Source organism: Mobula birostris, chromosome 1 (assembly GCF_030028105.1).
Source record: "Mobula birostris isolate sMobBir1 chromosome 1, sMobBir1.hap1, whole genome shotgun sequence".
NCBI lineage: Eukaryota > Metazoa > Chordata > Chondrichthyes > Myliobatiformes > Myliobatidae > Mobula > Mobula birostris.
Genome location: NC_092370.1, coordinates 251710745 through 251732221, shown reverse-complemented (window position 1 = coordinate 251732221; position 21477 = coordinate 251710745). Strand labels below are relative to the sequence as shown.

The following is a 21477-nucleotide window of genomic DNA, read 5'->3' as shown; positions in this document are numbered from 1 at the left end:
GAGGGAAAGATGTGCTTAGTGGTGGGATCCTGTTGGAGGTGGCGGAAGTTACGGAGAATAATATGTTGGATCCGGAGGCTGGTGGGGTGGTAGGTGAGGACCAGGGGAATCTTGTTCCTAGTGGGGTGGCGGGAGGATGGAGTGAGAGCAGATGTACGTGAAATGGGGGAGATGCGTTTGAGAGCAGAGTTGATAGTGGAGGAAGGGAAGCCTCTTTCTTTAAAAAAAAAAGGACATCTCCCTCGTCCTAGAATGACAAGCCTCACCCTGAGAGCAGATGCGGTGGAGACGGAAGAATTCCTCGTGTTTGCGATAATAAAAGTGATTCTGATTACTAAAAACCCTTGAGTCTGTTCTGCGTAGACCCAGGTTTCTGTATTGGATGAGTTTCTAATGTACTGCAGTTGTTTGTACACTATATGCATTTGAGTTTGCTGTCAGTAAAAGCTAGTCATTTTCTGCTACTGAACATAGAATAGGATCAGGCCCTTCAGCCCACAATACTGTGCTGAACCAATTACTGTTGGAAATGAATCCCTGCTGTTCGATTAGTAACTTTACAGTACTTGGCTTTGGCTCACAGTGCATTTGGGTCCTTGGCAGCATTTGCCTGTGTTTTTTTTGTCCCTGTCAATTTGCTGTTGGCTCTCAAATTGCCTGTGTTTATTTATTTAGAGGTACAGTACCGTGTGTAACAGGCCCCGGCTCCCTGAGCCCCACCTCCCAGTAACCCACCTTTTAACCCGAACCTAATCCCAGGTGTTTGCGGGGAGACAGTGCTGGGATTGAACCCTGAACTCTGGAATCTCTCAAGCAGAAAAGGCTTCATGCTAACCATGACGCTACTGTGTCCTGTAAATCATTGTCTGTTTGGTGCCAATGTGAATCAGATTGCTGTAGGATTGGCCACAGCAATGGAGAGGGTCGACTACACCTTGTATGTAGATACTGGTAAATTCATTGATATTGTCACGTGTAAGATCTGGTATTGTGATCAGTTGAGTATGATGTTCTATGGTGTTGTCTGTTTGTGGGTCCTCGGGTGTCTGTACAGGCTGATCTGGGATCCACACACTCTGGTGCAGTGTGGACACGAGTAAGTGGTGTCTCTGGTGACTGGTCGGGTCTTTTGATTGTTCAGTCTCTCCTTTCACAGCGGCTGCTTGTTCTCTGCGGCACTGTGAACGTTGTTCTCGTGTAGCACATCTCCCTCTAGAACAAATTTCCTCCAGGTCTATCTATTGAGTACTGTGTCTTCCCAGTTTTTAAATGTAATGTTGAACTACTTCAGGCTGATTTTGATGTCATCTTTGAAGCATTTTCTTTGCCCACGGGGGCTCACTGACTTCCCTCTACTGGGGGTAAAGGATCTGTTTGGGGAGATGCGAGTTAGACATCGAATGACACGATCTCTCCATCGGAGGTGGTGTTGCTTTTTCATGGTGGAGATACCATTCATGTCAGCCACCTCCAGTACGTGGGTGTGGTGTGTCTGTCCTTCCAGCAAAGTCTTTTGTAAGATTTTTTTTTTTTTTTTAGCAGTATTGATGCAGGGTGTAGAATAAAATACTACTGAGAGAGGGTGGGGCAGGACCATAACAAGGTAGATTGTGAGGTACTTATTGTACTCCAGTGGTCATTAATCTGGTGAAGATGTCCTTGAGCCTGTTGTGATGTGCTTCAAGGCTTTTGTACCATCTGTGCGATTGAAGGGGATGAGCGGTGCAGAGGAGAGATTGTGCAGGCTGGGTGGAACCTTGGAATATGCTGGTTGCTTCCTGAGGCTGTGAGAAGTGTACATACAGTCCATGAGGGAGAGGCTTGATCTGTCTGGATAGACGGTCTCAATGCAGAGAGCAACTACTGTATCTGTTTTCTTCTCCAGGTGTTCCCTGACCCACGGAGTCCCTCCAGTGGCTGTTTGTGTTCCAGCGTCTGCAGTCTCGTGCGCCTCTGACGTTGCTAACATTGGCTCTGGGACAGGGGCTCCCGTCGTTTTTTATGCCATAGAGCCTTTATGCTTGTGTGCTGGAAATGACCTGTAAGTCTTCAGCTGTGAAAGCTCTGATCCCTGGAATTAATTTAGTAACACAGAAAATGCTGGAGGAACTCAGCAGGTCAGGCAGCATCCATGGAAAAGACTGAACAGTTGATATTTTGAGCCGAGACCCTTCTTCAGGAATTACTGCCTTTTTAATTATTTTTGGTGCTACCAAACGCTCTTCAAATCTTTTTGTTGCCTACCTCTTATGTTCAGTGGTTGATTGTTGGGTTGCCTGATAACTATTCCTTGGAGCAAGCTGCCAGGAAGCACCCTAGGACGTTTTGAAAAGGCCTTGTGGGGACTTGCACATGATTGTCTTTTATAAACACTCTGTTAAAAACCAGACGGGTGAGTGTGTTTTGTGTGGTACAGGAAGTTTCTGAGTTTGATGTATATACAACTGAGAGAGGCACTTTGGATAAATTCAGTTGAATTTGTAACCCCTTAACCTCTTGCTCTGTGTCACTGTATGGAGTTTGAAGGTGAGAGCTCAGAGACTGTGTTCCTGAGTTAAATTCTACATTTGACTGTGTTTCAATCTTTTGCTTCCTCCAGCCGTTTGTTTAGACAGGTTGTGTCTCTGTCTCTCTCGCTCTCTCTCTAGGACCTGACCCAGTAATTGCTGTATTTATGATTTATCTTTGTTCCTTTCTGAAGTTACTGATTTGCTTTCCCCTGCAGGGCTACGTGAAGAGACAGGCACTGTATGCATGCAACACGTGTACGCCCAAGGGGGGACAGCCTGCCGGCATCTGTTTGGCTTGCAGCTACAAGTGTCACGAAGGCCATGAGTTGTTTGAACTTTACACTAAAAGGTATGATCGGGTAGAGAAAGGAAACTCCGAACAGTGTTGGATTAGGCTGCACAATTATTTTCTTCCACAGCTTACATATAGTTACCTGCTTGTATTTTATATTGTTCATTATGAGCTATGTCATGTGATGTGGGTGATCATGGTCTTTCCATGACCATGGTTGCTGCTGGCAAGTTTTCTGCAGAAGTGCTTTGCCATCGCCACCTTCTGGGCAGTGTCTTTACAAGACGGGTGACCACAGCCATTATCAATACTCTTCAGAGGTTGTCTGCCTGGTGTCAGTGGTCACATAACCCGGACTTGTGATCTGCACCGGCTCCTCATACTGCCATCCATCACCTGCTCCCATCGCTTCGCATGACCCTGATTTTGGGGGGTGGGTGGTGGCTAAGGAGGTGCTACAGCTTTCCCAAGGGTGTCCTGCAGGCCAGTGGAGGGAAGGAGTGCTTTATACCTCCTTTAGTAGAGATGCATCTCAACCCTGCCTCCCCGTGATTTATATCTAACTATATATGTCTTTTGTATACACGTATCTAGTATGTTTCCTAGTGGTCACAGTATGTATATACAATTGTTCAGTGTGCTCCTAGTGGTCATAGTGTTTAAATGCCATTGTTCAGTGTGTCCCTTAGTGGTTACAGTACTTTATATGACTCTGGAAGCTTCTGTATGTATTTTATCATTTGAATAAAGACTGTGATTGGTTAACTCTTATCTACAAATTTGAATGAAATGTTTATTTATGAGTAGAGGAAAGGTTGACCACATTGGCCCACCATCTTTTTTTCCCTTGTATTCCTACTCTGTTTCTAATTCTTTGTTCATTTGGCGTTTAATAAAACAATTGTGAAGCAGGACTGGGTTTGTTAACTAGAGTGTGGTAGAATATAGGTACCTTCAAATTGCTGCTGATGCATCAAGATCAGAAAATTCTACAAAAAATGGTGATATTAATTGTCCACAGATCTCCAGTTGCTTTGTGGGCAGCCTCGGGAGAGACGATGGCTACGGGCGTAAACCCAGACAGAAATCTGGAGTGGAGACCCTGTCATTGAACATCCTTCCAGCTGCTCCTGCAGCTAAGCTTGTTCCAAACGTATGGCTTCGCTTTCCATAGGTCTAAAGTGGTGAGGCCGAGAGAGGGATGGACAACTGGGCATCTCAGGATCTCCAGGCCTTCTGCTCAGGCTTGTGCCCTGGCGCGGCCACTCCAGTTGCATATTCCATTGTCCTTCGAGACATGGATGCCATCATTCATTTATTTATTACCAATTTTATTTGTGTTTCACTATTTGCACAGTTTGTCTTTTGCACATTGGTTATTTGTCTATCTTTGTGAATAGCTTTTCATTGATTCTGTTGTATTTCTGTTTGACTGTGAATGCCGACAAGAAAAAGTAAACTCAGTAGTGTGTTCCATAAGACAGAGGCAGCATTAGGCCACTTGGTCCGTTGTTTGCTCTGCTGGTTGGCTGCATGGCTGATCCAATTTTCCTCTCAGCCCCAATCTCCTGCCTTCTCCCCATATCCCTTCATGCCCTGATCAATCAAGAAGCTGTCAACTTCAGCCTTATGTATATTTCAGACTTGTCCTCCACAGCTGTCTATGGTAACAAATTCCACAGATTTGCCACTCTCTGGCTTTAAAAAAATCCCCTCGTGTGCCCTAAAAGCACACCCCTCTATTCTGAGGCTGTGTCCTCTGGTCTTAGACTCTCCCACCATAGGACACAAACTCTCTACATCCACTCTATCAAGGACTTTCACCATTCAATAGTTTTCACTGAGGTTCCCCCTCATTCTTCTGAATTCTAGTGAATACAGGGCCAGAGACATCACTATTCATATGACAACCTGTTCAATCCTGGAATCATTTTTATGAACCTCCTTTGAACCCTCTCCAGTGTCAGCACATACGTTTTAAGACAAGGGGCCCAAACCTGCTCAGAATATTCCCAGTGCTTTATAAAGTCTCAACATTACATTCTTGCTTTTATATTCTAGTCCTCTCGAAATGACTGCTAACATTGCAATTGCCGCCTTCACCACAGACTCAACCTGCAAGTTAACCTTCAGGGAATCCGTGTGCAGTCCCTTTTGCATCTCAGTTTTTTGTATTTTCTCTCCATTTAGAAAATAGTCAACCTTTTAATTTCTTCAACCAAAGTGCATGACCATACACTCCCAACACTATTCCATCTGCCATTTCTTTGCCCATTCTCCTAATCTGTCTAAGTCCTTCTGTAGCCTCTCTAACTTCCTCAAAACTACTTGCCCCTCCACAGATCTTCATGTTGTCTGCAAACATTGCAACAAAGCCATCAATTCTGTCATTCAAATCATTGACATATAATGTAAAAAGAACCGGTCATTACACAGACCCCTGTGGAACACCACTAGTCACCGGCAGCCAGTCAGAAAAGCCTCCCTTTATTCCCACTCTTTGCCTCCTGCCAATCAACTACTGTTTTTATCCAAGCTGGAATCTTATCCAGCTGACTTGTCTACCATCAGACCTTTCAGTTTCCCAAAAACTTTCTCTCAAGTAATGGTAAATTCATGCACTTTGTGGTCCCTGACACCTGGACCTTCCACCATACTGCAGTTATCTTCCACCATGAAGGATGATGCAAAATACTTATTCAGTTTGTCCATTTCCTTGTCCCCCATTACCACCTCTCCGGATCATTTTCTGGCAGTCTGATATCCACGCTGTCCTCTCTTTATGTATCTGAAGAAACTTTTGGTATCCTCTTTAATATTACTGGCTAGCTTACTTTCATATTCCATCTCTAGCTTAATCACAAACGAGAAAATCTGCAGATGCTCCTGGCCCAAGACATTGACTGTACTTGTTTTTTTCATAGATGCTATCTGGCCTGCTGGGTTCCTCCAGGATTTTGTGTGCTTTACCTTAATGACTTTATTAGTTGCCTTTTGTTTGTTTCTAAAAGCTTCCCAATCCTTTAACTTCCCACTATTTTTTGCTCTATTATATGCCCTCTTTGGCTTTTGTGTTGGCTTTGACTTCTCTGCTTAGTCATAGAAACATAGAAACCCTACAGCACAATACAGGCCCTTCGGCCCATAAAGCTGTGCCGAACATGTCCTTACCTTAGAAATTACCTAGGGTTACCCATAGCCCTCTATTTTTCTAAGCTCCATGTACCTGTCCAGGAGTCTCTTAAAAGATCCTATCGTATCCACCTCCACCAGGGTCGCCAGCAGCCCATTCCACACACTCACCACTCTCTGCATTTATATTTATTTATTTACACACACACATGCACACTCGCACAAGTTTGGGCACCCCTGGTCAAAATTTTTGTTACTGTGAATAGCTAAACAAGTAAAAGATGAACTGATTTCCAAAAGGCATAAGGTTAAAGATGACACATTTCTTATTTATTTTAAGCAAGAAAACTTTATTTCCATCTTTTACAGTTTCAAAATAACAAAAAAGAAAAAGGGCCCGAAGCAAAAGTTTGGGCACCCTGCATGGCAGTACTTAGTAACACCCCCTTTGGCAAGTATCACAGCCTGTAAACGCTTTTTGTAGCTAGCTAAGAGTCTTTCAATTCTTGTTTAGGGGATTTTCGCCCATTTTTCCTTGCAAACGACTTCTAGTTCTATGAGATTCTTGGGCCATCTTGCAACTTTTGCTTTTGCCACTATATAACTATATAAAACTCTGGTTAGGCCACACTTGGAGTACTGTGTCCAGTTCTGGTTGCCTCACTATAGGACGGATGTGGAAGCATTGGAAAGGGTACAGAGGAGATTTACCAGGATGCTGCCTGGTTTAGAGAGTATGCATTATGATCAGAGATTAAGGGAGCTAGGGCTTTACTCTTTGGAGAGAAGGAGGATGAGAGGAGACGTGATAGAGGTATACAAGATATTAAGAGGAATAGATAGAGTGGACAGCCAGCACCTCTTCCTCAGGGCACCACTGCTCAATACAAGAGGACATGGCTTTAAGGTAAGGGGTGGGAAGTTCAAGGGGGATATTAGAGGAAGGTTTTTTACTCAGAGTGGTTGGTGCGTGGAATGCACTGCCTGAGTCAGTGGTGGAGGCAGATACACTAGTGAAGTTTAAGAGACTACTAGACAGGTACATGGGGGAATTTATGGTGTGGGTTTATATGGGAGGCAGGGTTTGAGGGTCAGCACAACATTGTGGACCGAAGGGCCTGTTTTTTAAAATACTTATTTGTGTGTGTGTATAAAATATAGTCCAGCTGTAACCTCGGACAGCCCTCCACGATATCCACAACACCTTCAACCTTTATGTCATCAGCAAATTTACTAATCCATCCCTCCACTTCCTCATCCAGGTCATTTATAAAAATCATAAAGAGAAGGGGTCCCAGAACAGATCCCTGAGGCACACCACTGGTCACTGACCTCCATGCAGAATGTGACCCATCTACAACCACACTTTGCCTTCTGTGGACAAGCCAGTTCTGAATCCACAAAGCAATGTCCCCTTGGATGCCATGCCTCCTTACTTTCTCAATAAACCTTGCTAAAATATATATACACTACATCTACTACTCTACCTTCATCAATGTGTTTAGTCACATCCTCAAAAAATTCAATCAGGCTCGTAAGGTGCGACCTGCCTTTGACAAAACCATGCTGACTATTTCTAATCATATTATGCTTCTCCAAATGTTCATAAATCCTGCCTCTCAGTTTCTTCTCCATCAACTTACCAACCACTGAAGTAAGACTCACTGGTCTATAATTTCCTGGGCTATCTCTACTCCCTTTATTGAATAAAGAAACAACATCTGCAATCCTCCAGGACCTCTCCCGTCCCCATTGATGATGCAAAGATGATTGCCAGAGGCTCAGCAATCTCCTCCCTCGCCTTCATAGTAGTGTTACGGTTGTGTCATCTTTCCTTTTGAATACTTCTTTGGGATGTATATATCCTGTCTTCCAAATTGCTTCCAGAAATTACAGACTTCGCTGCTCTGTCGTCATCCTTGCCAGTGTTCTTTTCCAATCAATTCTGGCCAACTCCTCCCTCAAGCCTCTGTAATTCCCTTTACTTCCCTGTAATTCCCACACATTGGACTTTAACCTCCTCAGATTTCAGGGTGAATTCTATCATTATGATCACTGTCCCATAAAGGTTTCTTTTACCTTAAGCTCTCTAATCAATTCTGGTTTGTTGCACATCATCCAATCCAGAATAGCTGATCCTCTCGTGGGCTCAACCACAAGATGCTCTAAAAAGCCATCTTGCAGGCAATCTAGAAATTCCTCATCTTGGAATCTAGCACCAAACTGATTTTTTCAATCTACCTGCATATTGAAGTCCCCCATGACTATAGTAACATTGCCCTTTTGGTATGCATTTTCTATCTCCTGTTGTATTTTATGGGCCACGTCCTTACTGGTATTTGGGGGTCTGTATACAACTTCCATCAGGGTCTTTTTACCCTTGCAGTTCCTTAGCTCTATCCACAATGACTCAACACCTTCCACCCTTAAGTCACCTCTTTCTAATGATTCGATTTCATTTTTTACCAGCAGAACAACACTGCCCCCTCTGCCTACTTTCCTATCCTTTTGATACAATGTGTTTCTTTGGATGTTAAGCTCCCAGCTATAATCTCTTTTTCAGCCATGATTCCATGATGCCTACATCACACCTGCCAATCTGCAACTGTGCCACAAGTTCATCTACCTTATTCCATATACAGTACTGCGCACCTTCAAATATAACACTTTCAATCCTGTATTCACCCTTTCAGTTTTTGTCTGTCTTTTACCTCACATAGAACCATAGAAACTGCAGCACAGAAACAGGCCTTTTGGCCCTTCTTGGCTGTGCCAAACCATTTTCTGCCTAGTCCCACTGACCTGCACACGGACCCTATCCCTCCATACACCTCCCATCCATGTATCTGTCCAATTTATTCTTAAATGTTAAAAAAGAACCCGCATTTACCACCTCGTCTGGCAGCTCATTCCATACTCCCACCACTCTCTGTGTGAAGAAGCCCCCGCTAATGTTCCCTTTAAACTTTTCCCCCCTCACCCTTAACCCATGTCCTCTGGTTTTTTTTCTCCCCTTGCCTCAGTGGAAAAAGCCTGCTTGCATTCACTCTATCTATATCCATCATAATTTTATATACCTCTATCAAATCTCCCCTCATTCTTCTACGCTCCAGGGAATAAAGTCTGAACCTATTCAACCTTTCTCTGTAACTGAGTTTCTCAAGTCCCGGCAACATCCTTGTAAACCTTCTCTGCCCTCTTTCAACCTTATTTATATCCTTCCTGTAATTTGGTGACCAAAACTGAAGACAATACTCCAGATTCGGCCTCACCAATGCCTTATACAACCTCATCATAACATTCCAGCTCTTATACCTCAATATTTTGATTAATAAAGGCCAATGTACCAAAAGCTCTCTTTACGACCCTATCTACCTGTGACGACACTTTTAGGGAATTTTGTATCTGTATTCCCAGATCCCTCTGTTCCACTGCACTCCTCAGTGCCTTACCATTAACCCTGTATGTTCTACCTTGGTTTGTCCTTCCAACATGCAATACCTCACACTTGTCTGTATTAAACTCCATCTGCCATTTTTCAGCCCATTTTTCCAGCTGGTCCAAGTCCCTCTGCAGGCTCTGAAAACTTTCCTCACTGTCTACTACACCTCCAATCTTTGTATCATCAGCAAATTTGCTGATCCAATTTACCACATTATCATCCAGATCATTGATATAGATGACAAATAACAATGGACCCAGCACTGATCCCTGTGGCACACCACTAGTCACAGGCCTCCACTCGGAGAAGCAATTCTCTACTACCACTCTTTGGCTTCTTCCATTGAGCCAGTGTCTAATCCAATTTACCACCTCTCCATGTATACCTAGCGACTGAATTTTCCTAACTAACCTCCCATGCGGGACCTTGTCAAAGGCCTTACTGAAGTCCATGTAGACAATATCCACTGCCTTCCCTTCATCCACTTTCCTGGTAACCTCCTCGAAAAACTCCAATAGATTGGTCAAACATGACCTACCACGCACAAAACCATGTTGACTCTCCCTAATAAGTCCCTGTCTATCCAAATGCTTGTAGATTCTGTCTGTTAGTACTCCCTCCAATAACTTACCTACTACCGATGTTAAACTTACCGGCCTATAATTTCCCGGATTACTTTTCGGTCCTTTTTTAAACAATGGAACAACATGAGCCACTCTCCAATCCTCCGGCACCTCACCTGTAGACAGCGACATTTTAAATAGTTCTGCCAGGGCCCCTGCAATTTCAACACTAGTCTCCTTCAAGGTCAGAGGGAACACCCTGTCAGGTCCTGGGGATTTATCCACTTTAATTTTCCTCAAGACAGCAAGGACCTCCTCCTTTTTGATCTGTACAGTTTCCATGATCTCACTACTTGTTTCCCTTAATTCCATAGACTTCATGGCAGTTTCCTTAGTAAATATAGACGCAAAAAACCTATTTAAGATCTCCCCCATTTCCTTTGGTTCCGCACATAGCCGACCACTCTGATCTTCAAGAGGACCAATTTTATCCCTTACAATCCTCTTGCTCTTAATATACCTGTAAAAGCTCTTTGGATTATCCTTCACTTTGACTGCCAAGGCAACCTCATGTCTTCTTTTAGCCCTCCTGATTTCTTTCTTAAGTATTTTCTTGCACTTCTTATACTCATCCTGTTAACAGCAATTTTCCCCTATCAACAGCTTCTCCTCACTACACATTTTTGTAGTCTTTGTAAACCAGCTACCTCATCTTCAACACTATTATCTGCCTTTCCTACAATACTTCTTGAATTGAAATATGGGCAGCTTAGGACACTAGCCGCACCATGCTCAACCTTTTGATTCCTAACTTTGAGGTCTTACCAACATCTGTCTCCACAAGCTCTCCACTAACTGTTCTGGCATTCTGGTTCCCATCGCCCTACAACAGTAGCTTAAACCTCACTGGGCAGCACTAATAAACCTTCCCGCTAAGATATTATCCCCCTCCAGTCCAGGTGCAAACTGTCCCTTCTGTACAGATCCCACCTTTCCTGGAAGAGAGCCCAATGATTCAAAAATCTTATGCCCTTCCTCCTATACCAACTCCTTAACCATGTATTAAACTGTATAATCTTCCTAGTTCTAACCTCACTGGCATGTGGCACGGGTAGCAATTCTGAGATCACAACCCTGGAGATCTTGCCCTTTAACTTGGCGCCTAACTCCCTATGCAGAACCTTGTCACTCGTCCATAGCTGTCTAGCTGTTCACCCTCCCACTTGAACGCTGAGGACTTGATCCGAGATACCCCAGACCCTGACACTAGGAAGGCAACGTACCATCCAGGAATTGCCTTCTCACCCACAGAACCTCCTGTTTGTTCCTTAACTGATGAATCCCTTGTCCACAGCATGCCTCTACTTCCCCCACCCCACTTCCCTTCTGAGTCATGGCAAGACTCAGTGCCAGAGACCTGGTCAATGTGACTATCCAAAGTGATACACCTGTTGTTGAGGGGGATGGCCACAGGGGTACAAGCCAGTGCAGGATGCTTAACCCCTTATCCCTTCCTGACCACCTCACCTTCTGTGTCCAGCACCTTGGGTGTAACTACCTCTCCACCTATCCTGTCTATCACCCCCTCAGCCTTCGAGTGATTCCGAGTTCATCCAGTTCCAGTTCCAGCACCGTCTCCTTAAAGTGACTTTTAATAACAAATTCACTTTGAACATGGAGCTGTTAATTTGCTCATTTTCTCCACTCTAGTTGATCGGTTGGACCCGTTTCTAATGGAATTAGAAAGCTTTATCCTTGATACAGTGGTTAATCTGTTTTGGATTTCTTTGTGTAGTGGTATCACTAACACTTGTTATTTATCTCTGTGACCTTTAAAAAGTGCACACTGCCTTCTTGAAGCGCTGCAGTCCTCGTGCTGAAGGCTATTTGGTCGCCCTGAAAGAGCCTATGCAGGATTATGGGGTGGCTAAGAAGGCATATGGCATGCTGACTCTTTCTAGTTGAAGTTCAAAAGTCGGGAAGTTGTGTTGCAGCTTTTTAAAACTAGCTAGGCCGCATCTGGAGGATTGCATACAGTGCTGGTCACCCCATCATAGGGAGGATGTTGAGGCTTTGGAGAGGGTGCAGAAGAGGGTGCTGCTGCCTGGTTTCGAGGGCATGTGCTATAACAAGTGACTGAATAAACTTGTGTTTTCTCTGGAACAGCAGAGGCTGTGGGGAGATCTGATATAGGTGTACAAGATTGAGAGACATAGAGTAGACAGACAGTATCTTTTCGCAGGGTTGAAATGCCTAATACCAGAGGACACGCATTGAAGGTGAGAGGGGGTCATTCAGAGGAGATGTGAAGGACAAGTTTTATTATAAATATACGCAGAGAGTAGTGGGTGCCTGGGGTGTGGTTGAGGTTGAGACATTGATTTGGCTGAACGTTGCGTGTTCCTGTGCAGTACTGTTGTACGTTCTAATTTCCAACATTCAGCTTCAATAGTGGTGATGGATCTCCAAGCTGGGTTTTAGTTGGAGATGAGTGTACGAGTGTTGGCGCTCTCATGAACGTGTAGTTAGTGAAGATTTGAAAGTTGTTTTGGGGAGGGGGGAGCACTGGCTCGTTACTAAGAGCATTTCACATTCCTGTTGCTGTCTGAAAGGAGTGTCACGTTCTTTCCGTGACCGCGCGGGTTTCCTCTGGGTGCTCTGATTTCCTCCCACCGGCCACAGATGTACAGTTGCGGTTAGTGAGTTGTGAGCATGATTGTTGGCGAATACCAGATTGTGGCGATCCTTGTGGGCTGCTTAGTTCAATATTCACTGCTTGGCTTTCAGCTGCATCTCAAAGCTCATCTTTATCTTCACCGGGACCGGGACCCATCTTGCAGCTGTGCTGTGTTAGCGATGTATAGGGAACCTATGCAGCTACTTGCACTTGTTGGTGACAGGGAAAAACAGGCGCCAAATATGTAATCTATAGATGGCAAAAGAACTTGCAGTTCTTGTACCACTTCTCTTCTCTGTAACACCCCTCTGCCGAGTCCCTCCAGCGTCCTAACTCTTGGATTTCCACATTTGCAGGCTTTTTCATGTTGGTCGTCTTGAGCCCATCACCCCTCCTGGGGCCTAGGCTGCCAGAGTCCTCGGTCCTGGGCCAATGGAAGTTTGATTGTCCACGTGGCTTGCAATTTCACCACGTGACTTTATATATCTTCAAGGCGAGATCCCTCTGCTCCCGGGGACGAGGCCTTTGGAGCTTCTGTAGCTTTGTGGGTGGGGTTGCTAGGCCCATGGTGGGTTGGAGGCTAAACCCTGCTCCTTTCCAAGCCGGGTGTGCTAGTGAGACATTCCTGTGTGCTGGTAACTTCCTGTCAGGTGCTTGCTGTTTATCGGCCGGAGTGGGAGTCCTGACTGCACACACACTGCTTTGGGAGATGATGGCAGATCTGTCTGAATGAAAAGCAGTGATGATGTCGTGAAGTGTATCCATGGAGACGTATATCTTGGGTTTGCACTGTTGTAATGAAAACTGTTATCGAGTGACAGAACATTACATCGCAGAAACAGGCTGTGGCAGCTTGGCCTTCTGCCTGGTCTCGTCAACCTGCTCCTGGACCTAGCCCTCCACATCTTTCTCATCCGTATATCTAACAAGGCCGAAATGTTCCAACTGAACTTGCAACTGCCACTCTTGCCCCTCCCTGAGTGAAGTAGTTCCCCTCAAGGGCACTCAGTGACCACTTCAGGTACCTTCTGTGCCACTCAGCTGCTGTAACCCATCTTTGTCAAGGTTCAACAGGTTGCTCGTTCAGAGACTCTCTTCTGCACACCACTGTGGGTTCTTTGTGTTACTGTTGCTTTCCTGTCAGCTTGAAGCGGTCTGACCTCTCATTAACAAGGCATTTTAACCCATGGAGCTGCCCCTCACTGGCTATTTTTTTCATTTTACACCATTCTCTGTGACTTTGCATGACAATCCCAGGAGATCAGCAGTTTCTGAGATGCTCAAACAATCATTCCATGGTCAAGGTCACTTAGAAGACGTTTCTTCCCCATTCTGATATTCTGTCTGAGCGACATCTGAACCTCTTGACCATGTCTGCATTTTTCTATGCATTGGGTTGCTGCCACGTGATGGGCTGATGAGATATTTGCATTAACGAGATGTACAGGTGTACCTATAAAGGAGGCTACGGGCTGTATATTACCTACCACCCTAAACCTAGTCTTGCCGACCCTGGGGGGCGGGGGGGTGGTCTAGGTGTTCAGTCTGCCTGTAACTCTCATAACTTGGTACCTCTAGGACCGGGGGCACAACCTCAGAATAGAGAGATGTCCCTTTAAAGCAGAGATGAAGAGGAACTTCTTTATGCAGGGGTTGATGAATCTATGGAGGCCAAGTCATTGGGTATATTTAAAGCACAGGTTCTTGATTAGTCATGGCCTGAAGGATTATTAGGAGAAGGCAGGAGATCGGGGCTGAGAGGGGAAATGAATCAGCCATGGTGGAATGGTACAGTGGGCACAGAATCAGGTTTATTATCACCAGCATGTGTTGTGAAATTTGTTACCTTAGCAGTGGCAGTTCAATGCAATACATAATCTAGAAGAAAAAAACAAAATATAATAAGTAAATCAATTACAGTGCACATATATTGAATAGATTAAAAATCATGGAAAAAAAACACATAATATTTAAAAAGTGCAGTAGTGTCCGAGCGTGGCTGAACCTAATTCTACTCCCACATCTTAACATCTCAAAGGCTTCCCTCGCTCTCCTGTGCTCCAGGGAATGAAGTTTCAAATGTATTTAAAACTTCCCTGTTTGGGAAACATTTCCCTGTTTTGGAAGCGTGAATTAAGTTGAGGTGTTGAGTGTAGTACCCTCAGTCGTTCCATGCCGAACTGAACTTAGTGGTGAACTTTGGTGGCTGTATGCACAGCATTTCAGCAGACTCTGTAACCTTTCTAGCAATTTACAGCAATGATCTTTAGCCCAACAATAATAACTTGTGTATGGAGCATTTTCCATACAGACAAATCTGTTCAAAGTGCTTTAGAATGGGATATAAAGTGCAAACATGAAAATAAAAGACAAAGATTAAAAGCAGTTAAAAGCAAGGTAAAATAAATAGGATTTGATCTGGTGTTTAAAAGTATCAACTGAGTCTGCATCCCTTATAGCTTGAAGTCCACAGTTTAGGAGGTTACTTCAAAAAAGCTGGCTTGCCAATTTTATTTTGAAGGAGATTGATTAAATGTAAGAGACTGGTGGAAGAAGACCTGAGAGCTCGAGCAGGATTACAAAACAAAAATGATTCACTGATGTACTCCAGTCCCAGAACATTGAGAGCTTTAAAAACAAAAGAGATTCTCTGTACAAATAAATACACATAATGTAACGAGTGATCACATTGCAGCAAACTTTTTTTGAGAGATGTGGTCAGCTTTTAACCTCTTCTGTGGTGATTCCTGTCATTGAAGGTCACTGACTATGTACTCATTATATTTTTGCTTTGCTCTTCCAGAAATTTCCGCTGTGACTGTGGGAACAGCAAGTTTAGTGATCTGCAGTGTAAGTTTTTCTCGGTAAGTTGATTTAAGTTAGCCGTGAGCTTGTCATTTTGAATGCTTTGGAATTGAAATTTAGTGGTAAAATAAAAAGGCATCCGTTGGTCTTGCGAGACCATAGATCAGCGCCTGGAAAGTCTTCACTCTCCAGGGCGCAGGCCTGGGCAAGGTTGTATGGAAGACCGGCAGTTGCCCATGCTGGAGTCTCCCCTCTCCACGCCACCGATGTTGTCCAAGGGAAGGGCATTAGGACCCATACAGCTTGGCACCGGTGTTGTCGCAGGGCAATGTGTGATTAAGTGCCTTGCTCAAAGACACAACACGCTGCCTCGGCTGGGGCTCGAACTCACAACCTTCAGATCACTAGTCGAATGCCTTAACCACTGTTTAGCAGTGGAGCTGTTATAAATGTGAAGTTGTTTGTATCGGAGGCAGATTTTGACGTTATCCGTTATTGATGTCTTTATTGAGGGTGTTGGATTAGACTTGTTGATTGCTAATTAGACTTGTTTTGCAGCTTAATGATCAATATCCTGCTTAATTTTTTTTGTATAACTACTTGTATACATGCAATTGTTTAGTATGTTTCCTAGTGGTCATGGTATGTATATGCAGTTGATCAGTGTGCCCCCTATAGGTCATGGTATATACAGGCAATTGTTCAATGTGCCCCCTGGTGGTCACAGTATGTGTATGCAATTGGCCAGTGTGCCCCCAGTGGTCACAGTATGTGTATACAATTGTTCAGTGCGTCCCCTAGTGGGTAAGGTTCTTTGCATGATTCTGGAAGCTTCTCTGGTATTGCATTATTTGAAAAGGGCTCTCTGGTTAACTCTTATCTGCAAATTTGAATGAAATGCCTCTACACCCCATCCTGTACCCCATAGACAGTTCATTGAGATGCAGCACAAAGTAGGCCCTCTGGCCCTTCGAGTCGCACCACCTAGCAACCTCTGATTTCACCCTATCCTGATCACAGGACAATTTACAATCACTAGTTAACCTACGAATCAGTATGTCTTTGGACTGTGGGGGGAAAAACCCTAGCACAGTCCACAGGGAGGATGCACAAAGTCTTCCCAGAGGATGCTGGAATTAACCCTTCCTGAGCTGCATTAGTGTTGCACTAACCACTGTGCTACCTTGCACTTTGTTCTTGGATTCTTGCATTAGGGTTAACGAATGGATATTGGTTTGATTTCAACATTAAAGAGAAATTTGGATTGGTACGTGGATGACAGGGAAACAGAGGCTTTGGTCCGGGTGCAGGTGGTTGGCACTAGACAGATTAAGAGTTCAGCATGGACTAGATGGGCTGAAGGGCCTGTTTCTGTGCTGTATTGTTTAATGACATAATAGAAACATAGAAACATAGAAAATAGGTGCAGGAGTAGGCCATTCGGCCCTTCGAGCCTGCACCGCCATTCATTATGATCATGGCTGATCATCCAACTCAGAACCCCGCCCCAGCCTTCCCTCCATACCCCCTGACCCCCGTAGCCACAAGGGCCATATCTGACTCCCTCTTAAATATAGCCAATGAACTGGCCTCAACTGTTTCCTCTGGCAGAGAATTCCACAGATTCACCACTCTCTGTGTGAAGAAGTTTTTCCTAATCTCGGTCCTAAAAGGCTTCCCCTCTATCCTCAAACTGTGGCCCCTCGTTCTGGACTTCCCCAACATCGGGAATAATCTTCCTGCATCTAGCCTGTCCAATCCCTTTAGGATCTTATACGTTTCAATCAGATCCCCCCTCAATCTTCTAAATTCCAACGAGTACAAGCCCAGTTCATCCAGTCTTTCTTCATATGAAAGTCCTGCCATCCCAGGAATCAATCTGGTGAACCTTCTTTGTACTCCCTCTATGGCAAGAATGTCTTTCCTCAGATTAGGGGACCAAAACTGCACACAATACTCCAGGTGTGGTCTCACCAAGGCCTTGTACAACTGCAGTAGTACCTCCCTGCTCCTGTACTCGAATCCTCTCGCTATAAATGCCAGCATACCATTCGCCTTTTTCACCGCCTGCTGTACCTGCATGCCCACTTTCAATGACTGGTGTATAATGACACCCAGGTCTCGTTGCACCTCCCCTTTTCCTAATCGGCCACCATTCAGATAATAATCTGTTTTCCTATTTTTGCCACCAAAGTGGATAACTTCACATTTATCCACATTAAATTGCATCTGCCATGAACTTGCCCACTCACCCAACCTATCCAAGTCACCCTGCATCCTCTTAGCATCCTCCTCACAGCTAACACTGCCACCCAGCTTCGTGTCATCCGCAAACTTGGAGATGCTGCATTTAATTCCCTCATCCAAGTCATTAATATATATTGTAAACAACTGGGGTCCCAGCACTGAGCCTTGCGGTACCCCACTAGTCACCGCCTGCCATTCTGAAAAGATCCCGTTTATTCCCACTCTTTGCTTCCTGTCTGCCAACCAACTCTCCACCCACACCAATACCTTACCCCCAATACCGTGTGCTTTAAGTTTGCACATTAATCTCCTGTGTGGGACCTTGTCAAAAGCCTTTTGAAAATCCAAATATACCACATCCACTGGTTCTCCCCTATCCACTCTACTAGTTACATCCTCAAAAAATTCTATGAGATTCATCAGACATGATTTTCCTTTCACAAATCCATGCTGACTTTGTCCGATGATTTCACCGCTTTCCAAATGTGCTGTTATCACATCCTTGATAACTGACTCCAGCAGTTTCCCCACCACCGACGTTAGGCTAACCGGTCTACCTGATTAAATCTCTGCTGTCTGTACATGATCCATATTCCTCCATTTCCAGCATATCTGTGTGTCTGTCTAAATGCTTCTTAAACACCAGTGAGGTATCTGCTTTCACCACCTGCCCTGTTCGTCTCTTGTCATTACCTACCACTCGGTTTTACAATAGAATTTGCCCTGCACACCTTCAAACTGACCTTCTCACCTTAAATACACATCATCCAGTGTTCCAGTAGGCTGTGCACCCTCGGTATGCCTTTCATATGCAGCACGTTTGTGTGACAGTTAGTGATCTTTTTCAGTTTGGGACATTCCAGTTCCGTCTGTAAATTTTATTAAACATTCTTCCCCTGGCTGCATGGTTCCTCCGGGTGCTCCTGTTTCCTCCCACGGTAGAAACACGTACCGGTCAGTAGGTTAATCGGTCATTGCACATTGTCCTGTGGTTAGGCTGGGGTTAAAATCCGGGGTGGTGGGTGATATGGCTGGTTGGGTCAGAGGGCCTGTTCTGCACGTTATCTCCATCGGAATACAAATAGTTATATTATAAATTCCTATCAGCATCCTTGCTAATGAGAACATCCCGGGTTTGTTCAATTTCTCTCTGCAGCTTGTATCCACTAATACAGGTGTGTCTCAGTATACCTGTTCTGCACCCAACCCGTAACAGTATCGATCGGAATTACACACAACAGGAGATATTGTGGGAAGAGAAACGAAAGCTGTAGAACAGAGAGGGTATCAGTGTGTGATTGTTTTTGGAACGTCCTTTTGTTGGAGGGTTTTATTCTGAGCTTTGTGTGAGTTGCCTGGTTTCAGAGCGTTGATGTGTATTCAGTGTGTGTACCTAGGCCAGCACCCGACAACTGTGGAGACAACATTTCTGATTTATTCATCATTACTCATTACGGTTCCTTGTTGCACTTTCAAAGTTTCTATTTGGAATTCTAATAACTTTTAATTTTCATTATGACTCCATCCAATCCCACCACCCCTTCCTCTGCTAATTACACACTTCAAGCTGGATCAGACATGGGGGAATTTGGCCCATCAAGTCTGCCCTGCCATTCCATCATGGCTGGTTTGTTATTACCCCCTCAATCCCATTTTCCTGTCGTCCGTAGAAATGAATTTCACAGATTCACCACCCTCTGGCTAAAGAACGTCCTGCTCATCTCTGTTCTAAAAGGACGCCCCTCTATTCTGAGGCTGTCCCTTCTGGTCCTAGACTCTCCCACCATAGGAAACATCCTCTTCACATCCACTCTGTCAAGGCCTTTCACCATTCAGTAGGTTTCAATGAGATTTCTACCTCTTCCACCCCCTCCCTCCCCATTCTCGTAAACCCCAGTGAGTACAGGCCAGGACCTATCAGACACTCTTCGTACGTTAACTCTTTCATCCCCGGAATCATTCTCATGAATGTTCTCTGGACCCTCTCCAATACCAGCCCATTCTTTGATAAGGAACCCAAAACTGCTCAACATATTCCAAGTGAGGTCTGACCAATGTCTTGTAAGGACTCAGTATTACATCCTTAATTTTATATTCCAGTCCCTTTTAAAATGAATGCTAATATTGCATTCATTCTGTGTAGATCTTTCAATATTCAGTAAGTCTCAATGAGATCCCCATTTTTCTAAACTCCAGTGAGTACAGGCCGAGAGCCCAGTATGTTAACCATTTCATTCCCAGAATAATTCTCATGTACTTCTGGTTCAATGCCAGCACATCCCTTCCTGGGTAAGGGGCCCAAAACTGCTCTCAATAACTCTGTGTCACCTGTCTAGTGCTGATGATTACTTTGAATATAAAAGTTCTTGGTTTTTTATGGAATTAATTGAATTTGATGCTTGTTAAAGGAGCAACAGAAAGAATTTACACATTCCTGAGTGTTTTTTGTTTTCTTTTTTGGGGGCTTCAGGACAAGGAAAAAACAAATTGCAAGAATAAATATAACGACAACTTCTTTGGACTGTACTGTACCTGCAAGAGGCCTTATCCAGATCCTGAAGATGAGGTGAGATATTCGGAGGCTTGCCGAGAAATTTGAGCTTTACCAGAATGGGGTACAAAGCAGCTGCCTCATGGAATATGTGTTCTTGCTTCTCAGACCCCTGATGAAATGATTCAATGCGTGGTGTGTGAAGACTGGTTCCATGGAAGGGTGAGTTAACTGTTTGTATATAGTGGGAGTTTAGAAACATAGAAAATAGGTGCAGGAGTAGGCCCTTCGAGCCTGCACCGCCATTTATTATGATCATGGCTGATCATCCAACTCAGAACCCTGCACCAGCCTTCCCTCCATACCCTCTGATCACCCTAGCCACAAGGGCCGTATCTAACTCCCTCTTAAATATAGCCAATAAACTGGCCTCAACTGTTTCCTCTGGCAGAGAATTCCACAGATTCACCACTCTCTGTGTGAAGAAGTTTTTCCTAATCTCGGTCCTAAAAGGCTTCCCCTTTATCCTCAAACTGTGGCCCCTCGTTCTGGACTTCCCCAACATCGGGAACAATCTTCCTGCATCCAGCCTGTCCAATCCCTTTAGGATCTTATACGTTTCAATCAGATCCCCCCTCAATCTTCTAAATTCCAACAAGTACAAGCCCAGTTCATCCAGTCTTTCTTCATATGAAAGTCCTGCCATCCCAGGAATCAATCTGGTGAACCTTCTTTGTACTCCCTCTATGGCAAGGATGTCTTTCCTCAGATTAGGGGACCAAAACTGCACACAATACTCCAGGTGTGGTCTCACCAAGACCTTGTACAACTGCAGTAGTACCTCCCTGCTCCTGTACACGAATCCTCTCGCTATAAATGCCAGCATACCATTTGCCTTTTTCACCGCCTGCTGTACCTGCATGCCCACTTTCAATGACTGGTGTATAATGACACCCAGGTCTCGTTGCACCTCCCCTTTTCCTAATCGGCCACCATTCAGATAATAATCTGTTTTCCTATTTTTGCCACCAAAGTGGATAACTTCACATTTATCCACATTAAATTGCATCTGCCATGAATTTGCCCACTTACCCAACCTATCCAAGTCACCCTGCATCCTCTTAGCATCTTCCTCACAGCTAACACTGCCGCCCAGCTTCGTGTCATCCACAAACTTGGAGATGCTGCATTTAATTCCCTCATCCAAGTCATTAATATATATTGTAAACAACTGGGGTCCCAGCACTGAGCCTTGCGGTACCCCACTAGTCACCGCCTGCCATTCTGAAAAGGTCCCGTTTATTCCCACTCTTTGCTT

The 21477-nt window shown here is 44.5% G+C and overlaps 1 protein-coding gene across 1 annotated transcript in view; it reads left to right on the top strand.

Moving 5' to 3' along the window:
- Positions 1-21477, top strand: part of ubr7 (ubiquitin protein ligase E3 component n-recognin 7) — a 55051-nt gene that overhangs the window by 2402 nt on the left and 31172 nt on the right. The window contains exons 2-5 of the mRNA XM_072274736.1: positions 2726-2859; positions 15420-15480; positions 20139-20234; positions 20328-20381. Coding sequence (XP_072130837.1) covers positions 2726-2859; positions 15420-15480; positions 20139-20234; positions 20328-20381 — 345 coding nt within the window. The remainder of the gene's footprint in view (positions 1-2725; positions 2860-15419; positions 15481-20138; positions 20235-20327; positions 20382-21477) is intronic.